Source organism: Cynoglossus semilaevis, chromosome 7, assembly GCF_000523025.1.
Source record: "Cynoglossus semilaevis isolate Cse_v1.0 chromosome 7, Cse_v1.0, whole genome shotgun sequence".
Taxonomy (NCBI): domain Eukaryota; kingdom Metazoa; phylum Chordata; class Actinopteri; order Pleuronectiformes; family Cynoglossidae; genus Cynoglossus; species Cynoglossus semilaevis.
Window position 1 is genome coordinate 11927651 of NC_024313.1, and position 19239 is coordinate 11946889.

General features: G+C 43.9%; 1 protein-coding gene across 1 annotated transcript in view; it reads right to left on the bottom strand.

Moving 5' to 3' along the window:
* lama2 (laminin, alpha 2) overlaps positions 1-19239 on the bottom strand; it is a 118329-nt gene that overhangs the window by 61357 nt on the left and 37733 nt on the right. The window contains exons 7-20 of the mRNA XM_025057060.1: positions 18274-18464; positions 15974-16153; positions 15680-15769; positions 13832-13949; positions 12903-13081; positions 12718-12817; positions 12390-12447; positions 11331-11433; positions 10949-11089; positions 9286-9450; positions 3579-3683; positions 1823-2034; positions 1001-1112; positions 547-660 (exon numbers count right to left, since the gene is read on the bottom strand). Of these exons, the coding sequence (XP_024912828.1) occupies positions 547-660; positions 1001-1112; positions 1823-2034; positions 3579-3683; positions 9286-9450; positions 10949-11089; positions 11331-11433; positions 12390-12447; positions 12718-12817; positions 12903-13081; positions 13832-13949; positions 15680-15769; positions 15974-16153; positions 18274-18464 (1868 nt within the window). The remainder of the gene's footprint in view (positions 1-546; positions 661-1000; positions 1113-1822; positions 2035-3578; positions 3684-9285; positions 9451-10948; positions 11090-11330; positions 11434-12389; positions 12448-12717; positions 12818-12902; positions 13082-13831; positions 13950-15679; positions 15770-15973; positions 16154-18273; positions 18465-19239) is intronic.

Genomic DNA, 19239 nt, shown 5'->3' on the forward strand with positions numbered 1-19239 from the left:
GTGTGTGTGTGTGTATGGTTGAAGCACTGATTCTGTCTGTAGTGATTCTATTCTTAGGGTGTCTGATTCTGTCTGTAGTGATTCTATTCTATCAGACAGTTTGAGCCCAAGGCAAAAATCTGCAGTGGAGAGAGATGATGGTGGTGATGTGTGTGTGTGTGTGTGTGTGCAATAATTTACCCCATCTTGCCATTCAACCGTCAGTGTAAAGAGTAAAAAAAAAACAAAAGGTGGTTTCCAACACACAATACCCCCCATGGCCACTAGGTGGCGACTGAAACGACATAAAGCATGCATTTTTGCATGCAATTAAAAACGTGAACCAAAGCGGTTCTCAAACCATGGTGTGCCAACCACTGGTGGTCCTTGGGCTCCCTCTAGGGGTACTGTATGCGAGGGAATCTTAGTGTGCGTGTTTTATTGGCGATTAATCCTGACATGTTGTACATACTTGGTAGTACTTGGTAGTACTTGGTAGTACTTGGAGAGCCGAGAGAAGTACTGACCAAACCTTAGTTAACGACAGACCTTAGACTCTCATCTTACCAGACAGTGACCTGTGAACTGGTCACAATGTGTAGCGTGTCCATGACAGTCACAGGCTTCACAGACACCACCATAGAGAAGTCCGTTAACCCTTCGGAAACCAGGAACACACGTCTGAAACACACACACACACACACATACATCCACGTCGTTAGGAGGACAGCAAGGAAGTGAATATAAATATACATATATACACACTTTTATAAATATATATATAAGATAAAAAAACACACTGACTCCAGAAAGGTATAAAAACTCAAATATAATATAATAAAAATAGCTAAAGTGAGGACTGACTTCTCTTATTATTTTGTATTTTTTCCTACTTGTTATAGATTCAGTTTTCACATTTAAAGACTGTTTCTGTTTTCCTCTTAAAATTGAGTACAATGTGTGCTGAAGGTTAGAGTTTTGTTGTGTGTGTGTGTGTGTGTGTGTGTGTGTGTGCTGTTACCTCACAGGACGTTCCAGCATATCCAGGAGGACAAGAACAAACTTCTATAGCTGATGCTCTCCCCTCTCCCTGTGCAGTCGGAGTTCCCACCTGCATTGTAAATAGGTGCAGTCTACACACACACACACACACACACACAAAAAAAACTTTATTATTATTTTTTTACCAAACAAATGGTTTTCACCCTGAAAATAGCAGCCTCACCTTTAGGGGGCAGAAAGTGAAAGGTTAAGGATGAAGATTAAAAGTCTAGGGATTATAACTTTTAACTCTTAACATTGAAAATGTGTTTTTTTTTTCTTCTGCACTCGAAGCTGCTTTGATTAGTTTTACTGCAGATTGAGGATTATGTTAATTGGAGGCTCTGCATTGACCACAGCAGTGAAATTGGCTCCAGCGTTTCCTCAGCGACCGTTAACAGGATCAGCGTCAGAAGATGGATGGTGTTTTAATATCATAAGAATTTTCTTAATGCGTAAACACTTTTGGCTTCGCCTTAGAGCACGTGGGTTGATTATCTGCAAAGGTCAGGCTTCTGTAGTGTCGATCAATAGGTGTGCTGGGAATTCACTCGGGGTCAGAGGTCAACGACAGAACTTCACCAAAGAAGGTGGACGACTACAGCGGTTGGCTACACCCTTGGTGTGTACTGACTTTTTTGTTTTTTTAAATAAAACTCGTCGTTCATTAGTTTTGTGTGACATGTGATCCACGAGCTGTGAAAGCCTACCTGTAGATGGCAGTTTTTTTAAATAAAACTCATCGTTCATTAGTTTTGTGTGACATGTTATCCACGACTTAGTAGTAGCTGTGAAAGCCTACCTGTAGATGGCACTGTGTTCTGTGCTGTAGGAGGCTCGCACCATCAAACTGGTCACGTTAGCCAGGACCGACAAGAACTCCCGGCGACTAACGGCTCTCCCCGTGCCTGAAACCACGAAGTTCTGCGGCAGGAGAACGATGCGATGGGTGCTGGGTGAGGGCGGGTAGACGGGCTCTCTGAACCTCCAGTCCACCAGCTTCATCCCGCCACCCTGGGAGGAGGGGAGAGGAGGGGAGAGGAGGGGAGAGGAGGGGAGGAGGCAGAGTGAATGATGGGTCATTAGATAATGAGCTGCAGTTTGTATTGACATGCTGAATGAAGCCAGGACCACTGTGGTCTCTGACTGTCTGTGGCGGAGGACGGATCGATGGCATGTAGAGGATAACACAGAGTGACAACTACTGATGAAGACGGAAGGAGACGAGAGGGAGGAGGAGACGAGGGGAGGAGAGAAGAAGCAGATGATTGAGACGTGCTATTTGAAATAATAATAATAAAAAACAACAACAACTAGATGATTTAAACAAATAAAACGTTCATGTATTGAGAACAGAGGTTTCCACCGGTGGTCGGTTAATTATCCCTCACTTCTCATGACATCGTTAGAGAAAGTGTTCCTATGGAAGCAGCTGCTCACTGCAGGTGTCAGTGTATGATTTAATGCTCAGTCGATACCACACACAAACAGAGCCATTTATTCCCAACGGAATTGATTTTAAAACAAACAGAACAAACACGGTCCAATAAGTCTGAACTGAGAGTCGGGAACTCCTTCAAGAATACAGAATAAAATATAAAATAAAAATCACTCTCTCCTTCCACAGTTGTTCCTCCCATTCTTTCCTTATTTCCTACTTACTTCTCTCCGACGCTTCAGTCCTTTTATTTTTATTGTTCACTAAAATATTCTAATTCACACCACTGATTTCCTTCAGATGTTTTTTTTCCTCTTATCTTCAGAAACATTTATTCTTCTGTTTTCACTTTACTCCTGCCACTGTGTTTACAGTCACATTAGTATTTGTGCTCATGAATGAAGAAACACTCTTTACCTCGTTCGTGCTGTCGAGCCGCTCTCTCTGAGAATGAATTAAGATCCAGATTCTAAAAGTCAGCACCAACCCAGTTTTATTTATTTATTTATTTTAATTCCAGCTTCTTAGTCGATGAGGAAATTAATTTGTTGGTGTAAAAACCAGCAGGATGGTCTGAACACACACACACACCACACACTCCCGCCCTTGTTTACAGATATAGGCGATATAAAGAGTTAACTAATAGCGTTGTAGCTCTGCTTATTGCTGCCATACATCATATCACAACCTGCTCATTATAAGGACGGCCTCGGAGCACGGAGAGGATGGAGACGCCATCTGCATTTTTTAGTGCTGGCTTCAGCATTTCTCCGCCAGCTGTAGAGGCTTCAGTGTGTGTGTGTGTGTGTGAATGTGATTTTAACAGCCTTTATTTGCAACTTCATTAAGTGGTTTTTCACTGGAGCAGGAGTCAGGGGCATTTTTGGAAAAATAAATAAAGCTGCAGGAGAAGAAAAAAAAAAACCCACACATTATTTGTGTGGATTTTCAATGGTTTGGACTGAATAATGTGTTGTGGTCAGGAATCAGTGACAGTCATTCTCAAGGCTATTACACTACAGTGGAGCCTGTACTGTACTGTACTGTACTGCACTGGTCCAACCATTCACCATGTTTTTAAAAAACCCATTCAAGTATATAAGAACGGTTGAAAACTCACCTCTATGATGAGGTCAGCCTCGGAGGTCACTCTCACCCCCGTCTGTTCTCTCTGCTCTGTGGTGTAGGACACAGTGTAAACCACACTCCCCCCGTAGGCTGTGATCTAAGGAGACAAAGAGGAGGAAGAAAATAAAAAAATAGGAATCGTTTAATGAATTTATTGATTTCAACACAAGGAAATGTAATAAATCCCCAACAACACATTCACATTTTACTGTCAACACTCTAGTCATAAAACATGCATTTTCTCACTGTGAAGCAAATAAATCAAGGTGCACCACCCTTGGGGTTCACTCCTTACTTTGGGAACCAGAAGAAGGAACTTTCTCGTCATTTTTCATACTTGTACTGCAGCAGTGGGCTGCTCTTTACTCTCAGCCAAGGGAGTGCAGTTTCTCTGGTGTTTGCATAAACAAGAAACATGGATTTTGAACCAGCAACCCTTAAAAATCAGCTGAGTTGCCTTGTTTATGTTTCGGTGGAGTTCACAGAAAAAAAACCTAAAATGCAGTGTCGACACGATCATCATTGTAGTACTAATAATGTGTACTTTGGGCACAGAATTTAACTGGGACCCATTTTCACTTCGTATGTCTGAACCAATCAGACACCCAGAAATATGATACAGAGATTTGCAGTAATATTACACACAATTTTAGGGTGGAAAAACAACAACAACAACAACTCCAAAAGGTATTTATTTTTCTCCCAAACATCATCTTATGACTTCAAAGATTTCAGCTTTGGTCTCTGCAGAATATTTCTGGCTTCGTGTTTGGGAGAGGGGGAATATGTGGGGGGGGGGGGGGGGGGCGAAAAAAGCGGGCAAAGCTGTGTAAGAGCCTTAAATTTTCAACTTGTATAATGAGCTGATAAGCAGAAAAAAGGAGTGTTTGAAATGTCAGTGTTGTGTTCGGTGAGCACACACGCAGCGCCCAGAAGAAAAGTCTCTCCGTCTCTGGTCTTTAACAGCTTCTCACTCCGGCTGCTAGATGTTGATTTTGTTCCCTTCACAAAGCAAACCTGAATCCAGCCATTTTTCCTTCTTTGGAATTATTGACATTTCTCCAAAACTAATTTCTCCGACGCCAAAAGCACTCAACCCCGACTATAATCAATGCTCCTTTTTGTCATGGCAACCTGACGACCCGTCTCCACCCTGGAGAGGAGAGAATAAAAGAAAAGTAACAGAGGGAAGAGATGGCAGAAAAGCACAGCGGGAGGAGAGGATTATGGGAAAAAAAAGAAAAGGGGAAAGAAGAGGGAGGGAAAATAAAGAAACAAGCAAACGTAGACACACTGGGATACAATGGGATCTGGTCTGATCTCCACGGGAGCAGGAGGAGGCTGTTATTAACTCTATTAGTGGCCAGAAGGAGAAGACATAATCCTGGCTGTTAAGAACCTCATCAAGGACCAAAGTGTCTCCATTATTGTGCTGAATCTTCAAAGTGTGCATGGCTTCATAGTTTCACAGGAAAAATAATCACGTATGGGAATATCAACTGAAATGACGTCCTCAACTGCTGATGGTTGAGATTGGACTTTGAAGTACAACTGCAGTACAGCTGCGATCAAGTGCAGTTCAGATTTTTTTTTTTTTTTTTGACTTGGGCACAGAAGAAAACTGGAGAAAAAAAGAAATTCCTGATTAAAAAAATATGGCAGCGATTCTGAAAGACGGACTCAGGAATGACGAGGAATATGGGAAGTGGAAAAGGACAAAGACAAATGTCAGGATGTGAAGATGAGTCAGATTTACTCACTCAAACATGTAAAGAGAGATTTCACAGCTCCTTTAAATTTCAATGTAATTATACAGTATATTTTTAAAATATAAAGTTAATTCTTTTTTTTAATTTAAAGGAAACGCAAGAAAGACGACGACAGAACAGAGAAATAATTCTCCGTCCATATGCTGCTCTGACCAAATAAAACACACAGGTTGAACATGACTGAATAAAGCAATAACGAGACAAAACGAGGATGAACCTGGAGGCAGATGAGCAGAAAGAAGTAGCTGAAGGAAACTGGAGGAGTCAAGTTCTTATTCTTCATTTTCTAACCCATACTCAGTGCAGCGCGTTTGGAACGAAGCGAGAAAAAGGTGTGAAATGAGTCAGAGGAAACATTAGTCCTCCTCCAGTTTTCCCACTGGAGCTGTGATGTAAAATAAACTTCTCCACAGCATTAAAAAAACCAAACGAGTCTGTTCTCTATCGGGGAGTGCTGCTACATTAACAGGCACCGAAGAAGAAGAAGAAGAAGAAGAAGAAGAAGAAGAAGAAGAAGAAGAAGAAGAAGAAGAAGAATTGTTGATTTATAGCTGAGCTGAAAGTTAACTGTGCAGAGGCAAAACAATGTGACGAATCAAATTCATTTCTACCCTGAAATGTTTCAATCATTTTCTTGCCAAAAGTCTTTGCTAAAAAAGTCAAACCTGACGATAAAAACCATCATCTTACCGATGACAATCAATAAAAAATCCCTATGTTCAAAGGTGCAGACATTATGGACATTAACTAAGAAGAAACAAATCCCTGCCTGACAACACGTTGACATTCTGTCCACTGGGGGGCGTTTGTTGACTCTTTGTTGTCAATATTTCAGGTCAAAAAGACGAGAGCGAGGAAGAGAGTGAGCGGAGGAAATCATCCTTCAGGAAATGAAAACCAGGTTGTCACAAAGGCCTGTCAAAATAGACAATCACAAAGACAAGGACACACACACACACACACACACACACACACAGGGAGCGGTGCACAGACTTGTCCTCTCCTGATGCCTCCAGTTGTTTGCAGTAGTTATTGGGAGTTTTGATTCTGTGTTTACCCCGTGTTCGCTTATACACACGCACACACACACTGACAGACCATTGTTGTTTCCCGCAGTAGGGTTAGATTGGCTCCAGATGGACCAACAGTCAGTGGAATGCCTCACAGCTCACAGCCCTGTCGGCCCTCTGTGAGTGGGAGCCGAATCAGGTTTGAAAAGAAAGTCCTTGTTGAAGAAAAAATGAGAAGCAGGTAAAAAGTAAAAAAAAAATCCTGTCCATCAGTGGAGGCACCAGAGACGTGTCCACAACCTTGTCTCTCACTGTTTACTTCTATATTGTCAGGGTCTTCTGTGCGCTGCTGATGGTGGAAGGACAGAGAGGAGAGAAGGAAAAACCCACGGATGTCCACGGATGGTGAAATGTTTAGGGACAACCAAGAATTAATGAAACAGTTTGTAAGAACGAACAAACTTAAACTTTTTCTTCTCCTTGAAAGAGAGGATTGTTTGGCTGCGGGGAGTCTTTGTTCTCCCCCGCAGCTTCTTGGTGAGAATCAAGTTTTCACAGCTGTGGTGTGGAGATGCCTGGAAACCATATGTGAGTCTGTGCTTGTTATGTTTTTTTAGTTGTTTTTTTTTTTAGGACGCCACGTTTCTCTAACAATCAGGATCCTGGAGGTCCGTCTCTGTGGGCTGCAGCGTGTTTGGTCTGGACCCTGGGTGGGTGCTGGCAGACTGGACCAACAGCTCCACTGCAGGGGGTTCAGACTCTGAGGTTTTTGGGGTCAGAGGTGGTCATGTGACAGGAGGTAGAACTGCACGACTTGGATGAAGATGCTGAGCGGAAGTGAATTCTGAACTCAATACTGTCCCCTAGAGGATTTATTTATTTCCATCCATGTCAAACATAGGGTAAGCGGTCCAGAGTGTGGACAGTGATGTTTGAACGTTTGGGTCGTAACTATTCAAGTACATGAGAGAAAATAAAAGAGGCTTCAGCCGGTGTCTCCTCATCAGACACAGACGTTTACTGTCTTTGAATCATACAAACAACATCTGTCAAAATGTGTCCACTTTGTCCCCAGATTAAGTTAGTGTCTCCAGGTTAATCAACTCAGTTTAAAGAGCGTGGTTTGATCTTCAGGACATTTTCAAGCGACGGTCGCTCCACCGTGTGTGCTCGCGAGCATCAGTGCAACGTCTTTCCGGACCAATGAACATTCAGCAGAGTGGACTAACGAGCCAATGAGCATTTGGATACACAGGAGGTCATGCAGGAGACGTTGTCAAATGTCCACGATGGTCCTCTCTATGTCTCCACTCCTGTCTTTCCATTTCCCCCTTAACCTGCCACTTTCAGTGATACACACCACAGTGATAAGTCACAGTGTGTGTGCGTGTACGTGGGGGGGGGGGGGTGGGGGCGCGCCCGCAAAGCAGCCATGTCTGTAACACAATCAAGCAGCTAAAGCAAACGGTCGCTTTTTTTTCCCACACTGCCTTCAGTGATCACAAACCCAGCATGTGTGTACACACACACACACACACACAGACACACACGCAGTGGTAATTTATTTGTTTCTCATGTATGAAGGCATTTGGTTCTGCTCTGCTGTACCTAATGCCTCCAAAAGACATCATTATCTGACTTATATAGGCCCTGGATTCTGTGTGTGTGTGTGTGTGTTTCAATAAAGATTTCTGCCTACATTTGTGTGGGGGAGTGTGTTCGTGCGTGTGCTCTAAAAGAAAAACAGTTGATTATGGAGTTCAACAGGCGAAAAACGCTGTTTACGGTGAGACACAGGAGGAGGAGGGGGAGAGAGGGGGGAGAGAGGGGGGAGACGACTGAGGAACAGGGAGGAGAAAAATGGGTGTCCCGGAGAGATGGAGAGAGGCCTGGAGGAGGGATGAAAAAGAAACCTGGACCTGAGAGTTCAGACGAAGAAGAAGTGAGATGAGAGAGCGCGGCCTGCAGGGTTCAGTGTAACGACGCTGACTGTGATTCTTCCTCTGAGCTGTGACACTCAGACCAACGTCGGAGTCAGAGTCTGTTGCTGCAGGGCAACACGTTGACTTCAGAAAGTGGGATTGGAGCTGTTTGTCTACTGGTGGAAACACAGCTGCAAACAACCACCGCAGAGATTCAGCAGACAGTTGACATTAGCAGACGCTGATCCAGAGAAGAAAAAAAGGAGATCCAGGCTGGGAGGACGGATGGACTTCAAATAGATGATGATAATAATAATAATAATAGTTCCTTGTTCGCCTGGACCCAGTCCCATTAGCTCTTTAGTACAGGGTGCAGTTTTCCAGTCCAACTGCAGGTTGTTGGACTGATGTTGGACCACATGTAGCCGACCAGTTTAGTGCTGATGTCCAGCTAATTGTCAAATGAAATGTCAGACGTCAGCTCTCATGGGCTGAACCTGCCGTTCCCTGCTCACACCTTCTTCCTCATACGGCTCATAAGAACACTCAAACTGTCAGTTAATGTCAGTGAGCCACTCCCATCACCTCCACCGCTATAATGGAATCTACCCCCCTCCCCCCCCACCCCCCACTGTGACACAAAACTACTCAGGAAATTGTCAGTGGCCAAAGGTCCAATTACTTCTGAACCTTTCCGTCTTTAGACTTTAAAATGTTCCTGATGTACATTTTTTCAAATTAGAGCCCAGGCCTGGCACTTTATTTCATGACATTAAATTATATTCAATGTGTCGGAGAATAAAACTGCAGCTTTGAAGTGGAGTTCACATCCATCAGTCTTTTAGAGCAGAGTTTCAAAGAGGACGGAGGCCTCGGTGGGTGGAGGGGGGTGGTGGGAACATGTACAACTGCACGTCATGTATCATATAGTATATATATAAAATGTTATATATATTTTTTGTTTTTTAACATATTTGTGCCATGTGTCATACTCCAACCTTGTTTCCCAGGTAAAGTCCGGGTGCGTTCCAGTAGTAGGCGGAGCCAAGATCTCTGGCGACGTCTGCGTGTCGGACGCTCAGATATGGGGGCGTGTCTCTGTGCACGGACCACACCCTTCCTCCAGTTTCACCAACCAGGTGCCAGCCTGTCAGTGTGGTCTCCTGCAGAATTCAAGTTCAGGAAACATTTATTTTGACGTTACAACTGAACAAAACCAAGCAGTAAAAAAAAAACAAAAACACAAAATAAAGTTGGTCTCCACTTTGACACCGTGAAAATTATATTTACGTCCACAGAATTCCTTCTCACCTTTAATACCTGACGTATTTAACAATATATTTTAAATCTCCACCTGATAAAATAGACTAAAAAATCTCGTTGCGTTTAAGTTGTTTTTATAAATCTGTCACATGTCAGACAGGAAGTCCTGGAAACTGACACCTACAGAGGAGGAGTGTTCCAACTCCTGAAGGGGAGACAGGCTGTGTGTGTGTAGGTGTGTGTGTGTGTGTGTGACTGACAAACACACATCTGTCATAGCAATTAACCTGACCTTGGCTTCCCCTTTGGATCTCTCACACACACACACACACACACTCACATTCATACACACTCAGACAATCGGTGTCTAAATCAGAGCTGTCATCCCGTCAACATCTCCTCCCTCCCTCCTCCCCCACACCGCCTGTCAGTCAACGACTGCTTTCCTCCCCTCACCCGTCCTCTTGTCTCCACTCTTCACTCCCTCATATCCCAGCGTCTCCCCCTCAGCTCCACACCCTCCTCCACCAATCCTGTCGCTTGGTTTCTGCCTCCAGACCTCCATTATTACTCAGCGCTGCACACTGAGAGCCTGATGATGATTCTGTTTTGATTCATCTCCAGGTTCACCCTCTGATATACATTCATCAGTGTGAACAGACCTGAGGTCAGACTAATTAATCCTCCCCCTCTCACTCTCCCGCCTGCGGGATATTTACTGAGGAAAGAGACGTTTCTCCCGTCTGATCGCAGGATTCACCTTTCACTGCTCAATGAGGCAAATCCTAATGATTATGAAGAGTCATATCCTGATGGAGAATTCCCGTGAGAATGTCACACATTTATCCTCCGTCAGCTCTGAGGGTCAGAACAGAAATAGACGGAGTCTCTCTGTTAATTTGGCTGAAGGTCTCATCTGTCCCACAGCTGAGGACGGACGAAGGAAAACTCGCTTTTTTCTTATATTTTCCATCATAACTGAAGAACAGAAGGCAGTTCTTTATATATATTTATATATTTGTTGATGGATTCTATTCTATTTGACTCTATTCTACTCTACTTTATTACTTATATTTGTTCTAAACTGCTCTGTTCTACCCTTCTTTTTTCTACTCTTTTCTACGGCACTCTATTCTATTATTTTCTGTTCTACTATACTCAACTCTACTTTCGGAATTCTTCTCTATTTCACGTTATTCTATCATTTTCTATCATTTTCTACACCTACTACTTGACCTTAATCAATCCTATTCTACTCCAATGTATTCATTCAAGTCTGTTCTATTTTGTTCTATTCTATTATTCTCTGCTCTACTCCATGCTGTTCTATTCCACTGGACTCAATTGACAAAACTACAGATTTGTCAATGGCTGCAGTGTGTGTGAAGCGGTGCCTACGTTCTGATAGGCCCAGGTGGAGGCGGAGCACTGGGTGGACACGCCCATGCAGGAGCACTTCTCACAACCACGTGGGTTGTCACCTTGAAGATCGTAGAAGCCCAGTTTACAGCGGTCGCAGTTTTCTCCCTCTACGTTTTCCTACGGAGGAGGAGAGGGAGAGAGAGAGAGGGGGAGGGAGAGAGAGGGAGAGGGAGAGAGAGGGGTCAGGAAATGAAGGATGTAATAAAGTTTATGGGCTGCCCTGGTGCTGGTGTTGTGGGTACAAGTCCGTGTTACTGCCGTGTTAATGTGCTGAGAATAACTACAGCAGAGGTTATACTGGTCACCACTGGTCTGAATGAAAGTGTGTGTGTGTGTGTGTGTGTGTGTGTGTTTGCACCTTGCACATGCACGGCGATACACACGGGTCGTCGTTGCTGCTTCCTTCCACGCTGCAGTTACAGCGCTGACAGGTAGGGTAGCCCATGTAGCCCACTGCACACCTGAGGACAAATGATGAGACGAACGGCACGGTCATAACCAGAAGGTCAGGGGTTCAATTCCGCTCACTGTCGTCTCGACTACTCTGAGCTGGATCTTTAGCCTGTAGCAAATGGTCAACCTCACTGGGAGTGTGACGTAGTGTGTGTCGGTGTGTGTGTTTCGTGCACAGAGAAGTAACTTTCTAATTAACAGGGAAAGTGAAGCGAAGCAGCTCTATGTAGACTTTAGAGAAAAGCAGTTTTTTTTTTTTTTTCTTTCTACATAACAACGTTCTGGCGGCGCAGTATCTGAGGGCGAGTCATTAAATAGTTGAAGGAAAAGTTGTATCAGCTTTTAAGTAGTGCTGCGATAAAACCTGAGTGATGACCACGGGGAGCGGACGATAACACAACCAGTAATTATGGCAATAAAACACAACAATGACAATTACTGCAACTGCTCATAAACAAATAAAGACGGAGCGTGGGCCTGACACATTTACAGACTGCACTTCATTTACACAATGATTTTTTTTTTTAAACGCTATTGATATTTGTAGTGGAGTCAGACAGTTGTTTACAGAGTGGCTTCATAAATCACTGTTACAATGAAGGAAAGTTCAGTTATTTATTCAACCAGAGAAACAAGAAAGAAAATAATTAAATAAAAGAAAAACAAAAAACACAAGCAGTTCAGAAAATATATGATAGTGATCTAACAGTACAACTAAAAACAGCAGATGTTGTACAAATAAAGATGATAAATATATTTATAATGGGTTAACTAAAGAATTCACAGAGACTCTACAGGCTACAGGTGGCGCTGTGGTCCATTCTAAATGTCCACCCACTGTACCTTTAATGTAGTTTTATATTTAACTTGAATGTGACTGTGTCTGGAGCAGACAACAGGTCGAGCTGACCTGTCACTGTCAGTCTATTTCCTGTGTGTGTGTGTGTGTGTGTGTTGTTGTCACCTGTCACAGCGTGGACCTCCGAAACCCTCCTTACAGTGGCATGACCCCGGTGGATGGGCTGTCAATCAAACACACACACATATCACATAATTCAGAGAAAAACTTCCGAACAACTGAAATATCTTCACTTCACAGAGACAAAAACTTCCAAACAACTGAAATATCTTCACTTCACAGAGACTTGACACAGCAGAAACAAAGCGATCACTCTGATTGGCCGAGGTTATAGCCTATGAGGCACAGTGAAACTATTTGACTAATAGCCTGTTTTGCCAAGAGTGTTTGGCTAATAGCCTGTTTTGCCAGGAGGCTAATGCTATGTGCTTACAGGGAGTGGCCAGGCGGGAGTCTCCCACACAGGATTGGCTGATGGAGCCGTGATGGTCACATGAGCAGGGGACGCATGGATCCTCCTCCTCCGCCCTCACCTGGACAGGTGACGGAAATACATGTTGGTATTTGAACTCACTGCTGAATAAACTGTCCTTGGATATAAAGCACAGGACAGTTCACCTCAGCAGGTCTGTAGTATCCAGGGACGCAGGTCTGACAGTTGATTCCCGCGGTGTTGTCCCGGCAACCAATGCAAACACCGCCCCCTCTGCGTTGGCCGTGAGTGTCCAGACTGAGGGACAGGTCGGCCACTGTTTGGTTAAAGTAACACTCCTCTGCTTTATGGTGACAGTTACACTCTGAGAAGAAGAGAAAAGACACAAATATCAGAATATTCAAACAAATATCATTTAAAAAAATGAAATGAAGTCGTCTTGATTTTTCCCCAGGCTTCTTTGTGATTTTCCTTTCACAGGTGCCGTCAAGCATCCAAAATCCAAAGTGACCCTGCGCCAGTGTCTGCTGCTCCTTCCTCAAAGGTCACCTCTATCTTTAAACCCGTTCTCACATCCACACCCACGGCCCTTCGAGGTCCGTTCACAGTCAGTTCCCCTCAGTGGGTCAAACCTGTCACTGCAGGTTCCTGTTATTGTTCCGGCCGACGTCTTGTCGTTCTCAGGGCGGCAGAGATTACGGAGCAGTGTTAGGAAGGTGCAGCTCATGTGAAATAAAATGAAGATTATACGTTGTGGTCCGAGTTTGATGAGGACAGGTCTGGACTGAGGGAGGACGGGAGGGTGAGGGGGGGGCAACGGGAGGGTCCATCATGGCTGCTCCGCTGCTACACAGACCAGGAAGGTTAATGGCTGTAAAGGTGACTTCTGTCTATCTTCTGGTTGTATTCCGTGTTGCAGCCATACTGCAGCTACATTAGCATCTAACATGTGGTGCGTGGGTTCATACAGTGAACCTCATTATCATAACGGTGGGCGTCCGACAGCGGAAGGTTTCCAAACCCGAGAAGTTTGATGAACGGTATAGTCGAACCTGAGGTGGACTGACAGGTGAAAAAGAAAAAACAAACATGTTTTTTTTTAGTGTTTCCTTACTTTCACAGATGTGACGAGTGAGGAAGGTTCCCGCCATCCAGGGCTGCTGGTGGTAACCAGGACAACAACGATCACAGCTCTCCCCGCATGTGTTGTGCTCGCACTCGCAGCTGAATTTCTACATTCACACCAGAGACGACAAATACAGTTGCAGATTAGCAGAAATCTATGGTTTTTTTAATTGTATAACGGATATTGTTCAGCCAGCAGTGCACCCTCTCATGTAGCCATTTGGAATTGGCTCCATCCCCCCCCCCAAACACCAACCTACGTAGTACAAACAGAACTGAACAAATTAAAATTCAATTTTTCCCTTTTGTTTTGTCAAATACAAATGAGTGAAAAAACTTTAGCCTCACTTGCATCTGGTACTTTTCGGTGTTTGTGTTTGTGTAGAAGTTTTCCTTCTTTTTTTTCTCCTTCTTTTTTTTGTTAATTTACAGGCACATTTTGACAGACAAGCCGTCACGAATCAAACGAGCGTGTTGTGCCCTTCAGATCCAGACGGCAAAGTCAAGATGATCCTGGAAGAAGATTCTCTAATGGTCACGGACACAGCTTTTGTCTGTCTCACCGTGTGTGTGTGTGTGTGTGTGTTACGGAAGTGCCATTCCTCACCATCTCCTGGCAGTGTGGTTGCCGACACACCTGCCAATCATCACCTCCTCTTTCACCCACTCTTCACCAGACGGCTGCTTCAGCCACTTTGTTCCAGCACATTCTGAGCTGACAGAAATTCTTCATCCAGACTCATCTTTGTGTGAGTTTCTCTGAGTAACCTTTGTTAGTGAACCTCAGCTCAACCAGCTCCGCTCCACTGTTCCCTCAGCTCCACTCAAACCTCACTCCCTGTCTCACCCTCTCCCTCACCCCCCCAGGAGGGGGGGGGGGACGACACTGATGCTGCAGTACGTCCTGGCTGATCACACACACACACACACACACACACACACACAGGAAGGCTGAGACAAAGATGATGTTTGAGCTAAAGAGCATTCCTCCCACAGCAGCAGCAACAGGGAGATAACAACTTGGAAATGTTTGAACATTTCTACATACGGGCCAGTTTGCAGGTAGAGTTACTAGAAATACCATTTTTAAATTCAAGCACTTTTTAAGGATTTTTAATTTTTAATTTTTAATTAATCGTGATTAATCCCAATTAATTAACATTCCTAAATATGACAAAAAGAACATTTCTATATACGGGACAGTTTGCAGGTAGAGTTACTAGAAATACCATTTTTAAATTCAAGCACTTTTTAAGGATTTTTAATTTTTAATTTTTAATTAATCGTGATTAATCCCAATTACATTAATGTGTAAAATTGTGTGTGTACGTTCTTTTCCCTTATATGTGGCAGGAGAAATATGAATAACACCGATGATGTCACTTCCTACCAATGACATCAGTACCAGGGGACCAGGCACCAGTGTCACATCAGAGAAGACTTCATTTTCAGCCTCGGGGCCACACTCACTCACACACACATTAATGTGTACACATACACACACATACACACATGCATTCTGTGTGTGTGTGTGTGTGTGTGTGTGTAGGAGACAGAGAGAGATCAGGTGTCAGGTATCAAACAGTCCTCTTTTATAAGTGACAGGGATAAGACAAGGCTTCACTGTGTCACCTGTGTCCCCTGGAGACACACACACACACACACACACACACACACACAAAAGATAAAACTTTTTGATGAAGAGACTGTAGATAAAAGCCGGGGCCCGAGGCCCCTCTTTGCTCCTGTTCAACACTGTACAGAGCTCCATTACCTCAGTGTTATTGTTAACTGGACTGAAGGAGAGAGAGGGAAAAAATACATTTTCTTTTTTTACCTTTGTCTCTGCGTCGAGGGGACAGGCTTTGGCGTGGCCGTAACAGATACACATCCCTCCGACGGAGATGTCCTTGAGAGAATAATAATACTGAAGACACAGAGAGAGAGAGAGAGAACTGAGAGTCAGATGTGACGACGAAGTTTATATATTTATATAAATGTGCGTACATATATAATATTATTAGTGGTGCTTATTTGACAACAAGGATAACAGTATTTATTTACTGTTTATATTTTTTTATTGTACTAGTACAAACACAGACGTATTGCAGTTCTTTTGTCCGATGCTCACCCGTCTCGTTACGATCCGATCGACCTCTCTGGGGTCGCGCAGTGTCAGCGTCATGAGATCGGCGTTGAGCGTTCGGATTCGCTGAAGCACCAGCCTGATGTAGCGAGCGGAGGTGAAGTTGAGCAGGGTCGGCGAGGGGTCATCAGCACTGGGTCGTCCATTGACCAGAGACGCATGGATCTGTGGACAGGGACGGACAAACACTGATGAGTGTTATAGACATTGACGGTAAAGATCGTGTGTCCGTGTGCTGACAGACGGCAGGATGTAAATCAGAAGAACAGGAGGAGGAGGAGGAGGAGGAGGAGGAAGGAGCCTCTTGGCTGTAACCTTCTGTTACAGTAAGCACTTCCTGTACTATGTCTCTCTGTAAATAAAAAAGACTCTCGTAAACAGCTCTAAGAGGAGGCTGTGTAGAGAACAATCATTTCTATCGCACACAAAAAAAAAAACAACTGGAAAAATAATCGGCAGATAAAAAGTGCAGTTTTATAACAAGCTGCAAACTAGTGTCCTAGAACACCACTGATGCTTGTACAATATATCTATATATGAAAATATAAAATAAATAATATATATATATATATATATATATATATGAAACACCAAGGACAAAGAATTATCTGATTCTTATCTAACTCTTAACAAAACCAGGATCCGAAACTCCATCCATCCATTTTCATTCTCTTATCCGTTACCGGGTCGCGGTCGCAGTCGCCACCCAAATCACACTGCACCGTACCAACCCCCCCCCAAACCTTCCTGCAGGTGGTGAGTCCACTGGAAGGTACCAACCGCCCTAACCGGGATTCGAACTTGCCCAGGAGGTGAACCCTGGGGTAAATGACAGAGACACTGCCTCTGGGCCAAAGCACCACAGGATCTGAAACTGTTTAAAATAAATTACTGTACAAATTGGTCCAGGTCCTATATGTAGCTGAATGAAATGCAGCACCAAATCATTACAGAGTCTTCCCATGATTGGGATTTTTTTTTTTTTAAATCAGAGTTTGTCTTAAAATCATTTACCTTAAGGTTCAAGGCCTCACCTTATGACCTTATGCAGTCACATGACCACACCAGTGTCTCATATCTGTGTGTTTCCCCCTAAGCAGAGCGTCATTTAGACAAATCTGTCAAATCCTCCCTCATGTCTGGGCCTGAAGTTTTGTGATTCGGGGCAGATGGAAAATGACAAATCTCATAAATGAAACATGGAAACATGTCTGGCTGCAGTTTCCAAACCTCGCCGTTTCATCACGATCTGACGTTGGACCAAAACCCAAACACAAGTTTCTTCATAGGCCAGAAATAAACTTCTTGAAATTTAATTATCAGCCTGTCGTCTCTCATCCCTCCACTCAAATTGATTTTTAATGTTTTCACTTCCCTGACCAGGCTGTGAATCACTGATCACTGATTGTATCAGTGTATCACCAGGGTTCACCCAGCACACACACACACACACACACACACACATGTAACGAGGAGTGTGAAGATCTGTCTGTCTGACTGTCCATCTGTCTGTCGCACTAATTTGGCCAAATGCAACATTTGTGTGTGTGAGAAAGAGAGAGAGAGAGAGAGAGAGAGAGAGCAGTTAAAGAGTGTGAGCTGCAGATTTAAAGATGATGAAGGAGATGTTTGTTCACCTATTTTTGTGCATGCATGCGAGTGTGTGCGTTAATGTGTGTGTGTGTGTGTGTGTGGAAGCACACACACATCGCCTACGACTCATTACTGTTTCACTGTGATCAGACAGCGAGCGAGCTGTCACACACACACACACACACACACACACACACACTGGGTTGTTACTTTCAGCCCTTGACATCTCCTCGCTCACACCCCCTCCACGGCTCCCCCGCAGGACACACACATACACACAGTACAAACACATTCATCACACAGACACAGTAGCAGCTCCTGCATCAGTACCTGGATCTGTTCACACACACACACACACACACACACACACACACACACACCGTGACAGAAGTCAACAATTAACGACCGTGTGTGGAGGAAGTTGATGTGCAATTACTGAGGATGTAGTAACTGTGTGTGTGTGTGTGTGTGTGTGTGTGTTCCTGTAACTATTATACACAGAAAAAAGTTATTTTTGAATTTCTGATTTTTCTCAATTCATCCTGATTAACTGATTAGAAGAAGAAGAAGAAGAACCACCTCCATCAACAGGTACTTGATAGATAAAGACACGACAGCTGGGATTGGAACCTGACTCTACTGATTACAGGGCTGCTCCTCCCACCGCTGAGCCACAGAGTCTGCACCGTTACCTCTCCGTTCTCCAGCGGGTGAATCTTGGAATAAAAGGAGGTGCAGATGACTTCGTCGTCTCTGGTGTAGGACGGGTGTCCTCTGCGCGGATTGACGTTGAACCGCGTCAGACACTCGGTGTCGGTGATGGCGTAGTATTGCCAGGGTTCAAAGGTCACGCCGTCTATCGATCGCTCCAAGATCCAGTTACCTGCAGGAATGGGAAATAAGGATGAAGAAGTGTGTTTTGATGTAGGAGCTGCGGAGGAGAGCAGATCAATGAAGACAATAATGAACATCCAGACGTGTGTTGTTCTCAGGCTGCTTAAAAAACATGGAACATCGACAGCTGAGTCCATCACACATATTTTAGAGTAAATTATACCAGCATTTCCTGGACTGACTGCACTTTTGAAGTACAGTGATCCCTTGCTATAACGCGGTTTACTTTTCACGGTTTCGCTACTTCACGGATTTGCATCGTGCATTGTGTTCTGCATTCTGATTGGCTAAAAAGGCACTCCGCTTCTTCTCTACCTGTGCGCCAATAACGTTGCGGTTTAATATGTACACGTACGTAAAACAGCTTGCCAAATTGACATTACGTACGTGCAAATTCTCTTGCAATTTCGAGTTTATCAAAGCCCATAATGTCGACAAAACGCTCTGGACCGGCAAAAGTACCTGCGGTAGGGACCAAAAGGCAGCGGAAGATGCTGTCTATCGGTGATAAAGTCAAACTATTGGACATGCTAAATGAAGGTAAAAGCTATGCGGCTGTAGGTCGGCGTTATGGAATTAATGAATCTTCCGTTCGTTTGTGAAACAAATGGTTGAGACTGTAAAATGGTTTGTTCGTTCTTTCTCTTCTTTTTCTGAGTATTTAATTGTAAAAAAAATAAAGATTTCTACTTCACGGATTTTGCCTATCACGGGTTCTTTTTGGAACGTAACCCCCGCGAAAAACAAGGGTTTACTGTATATGT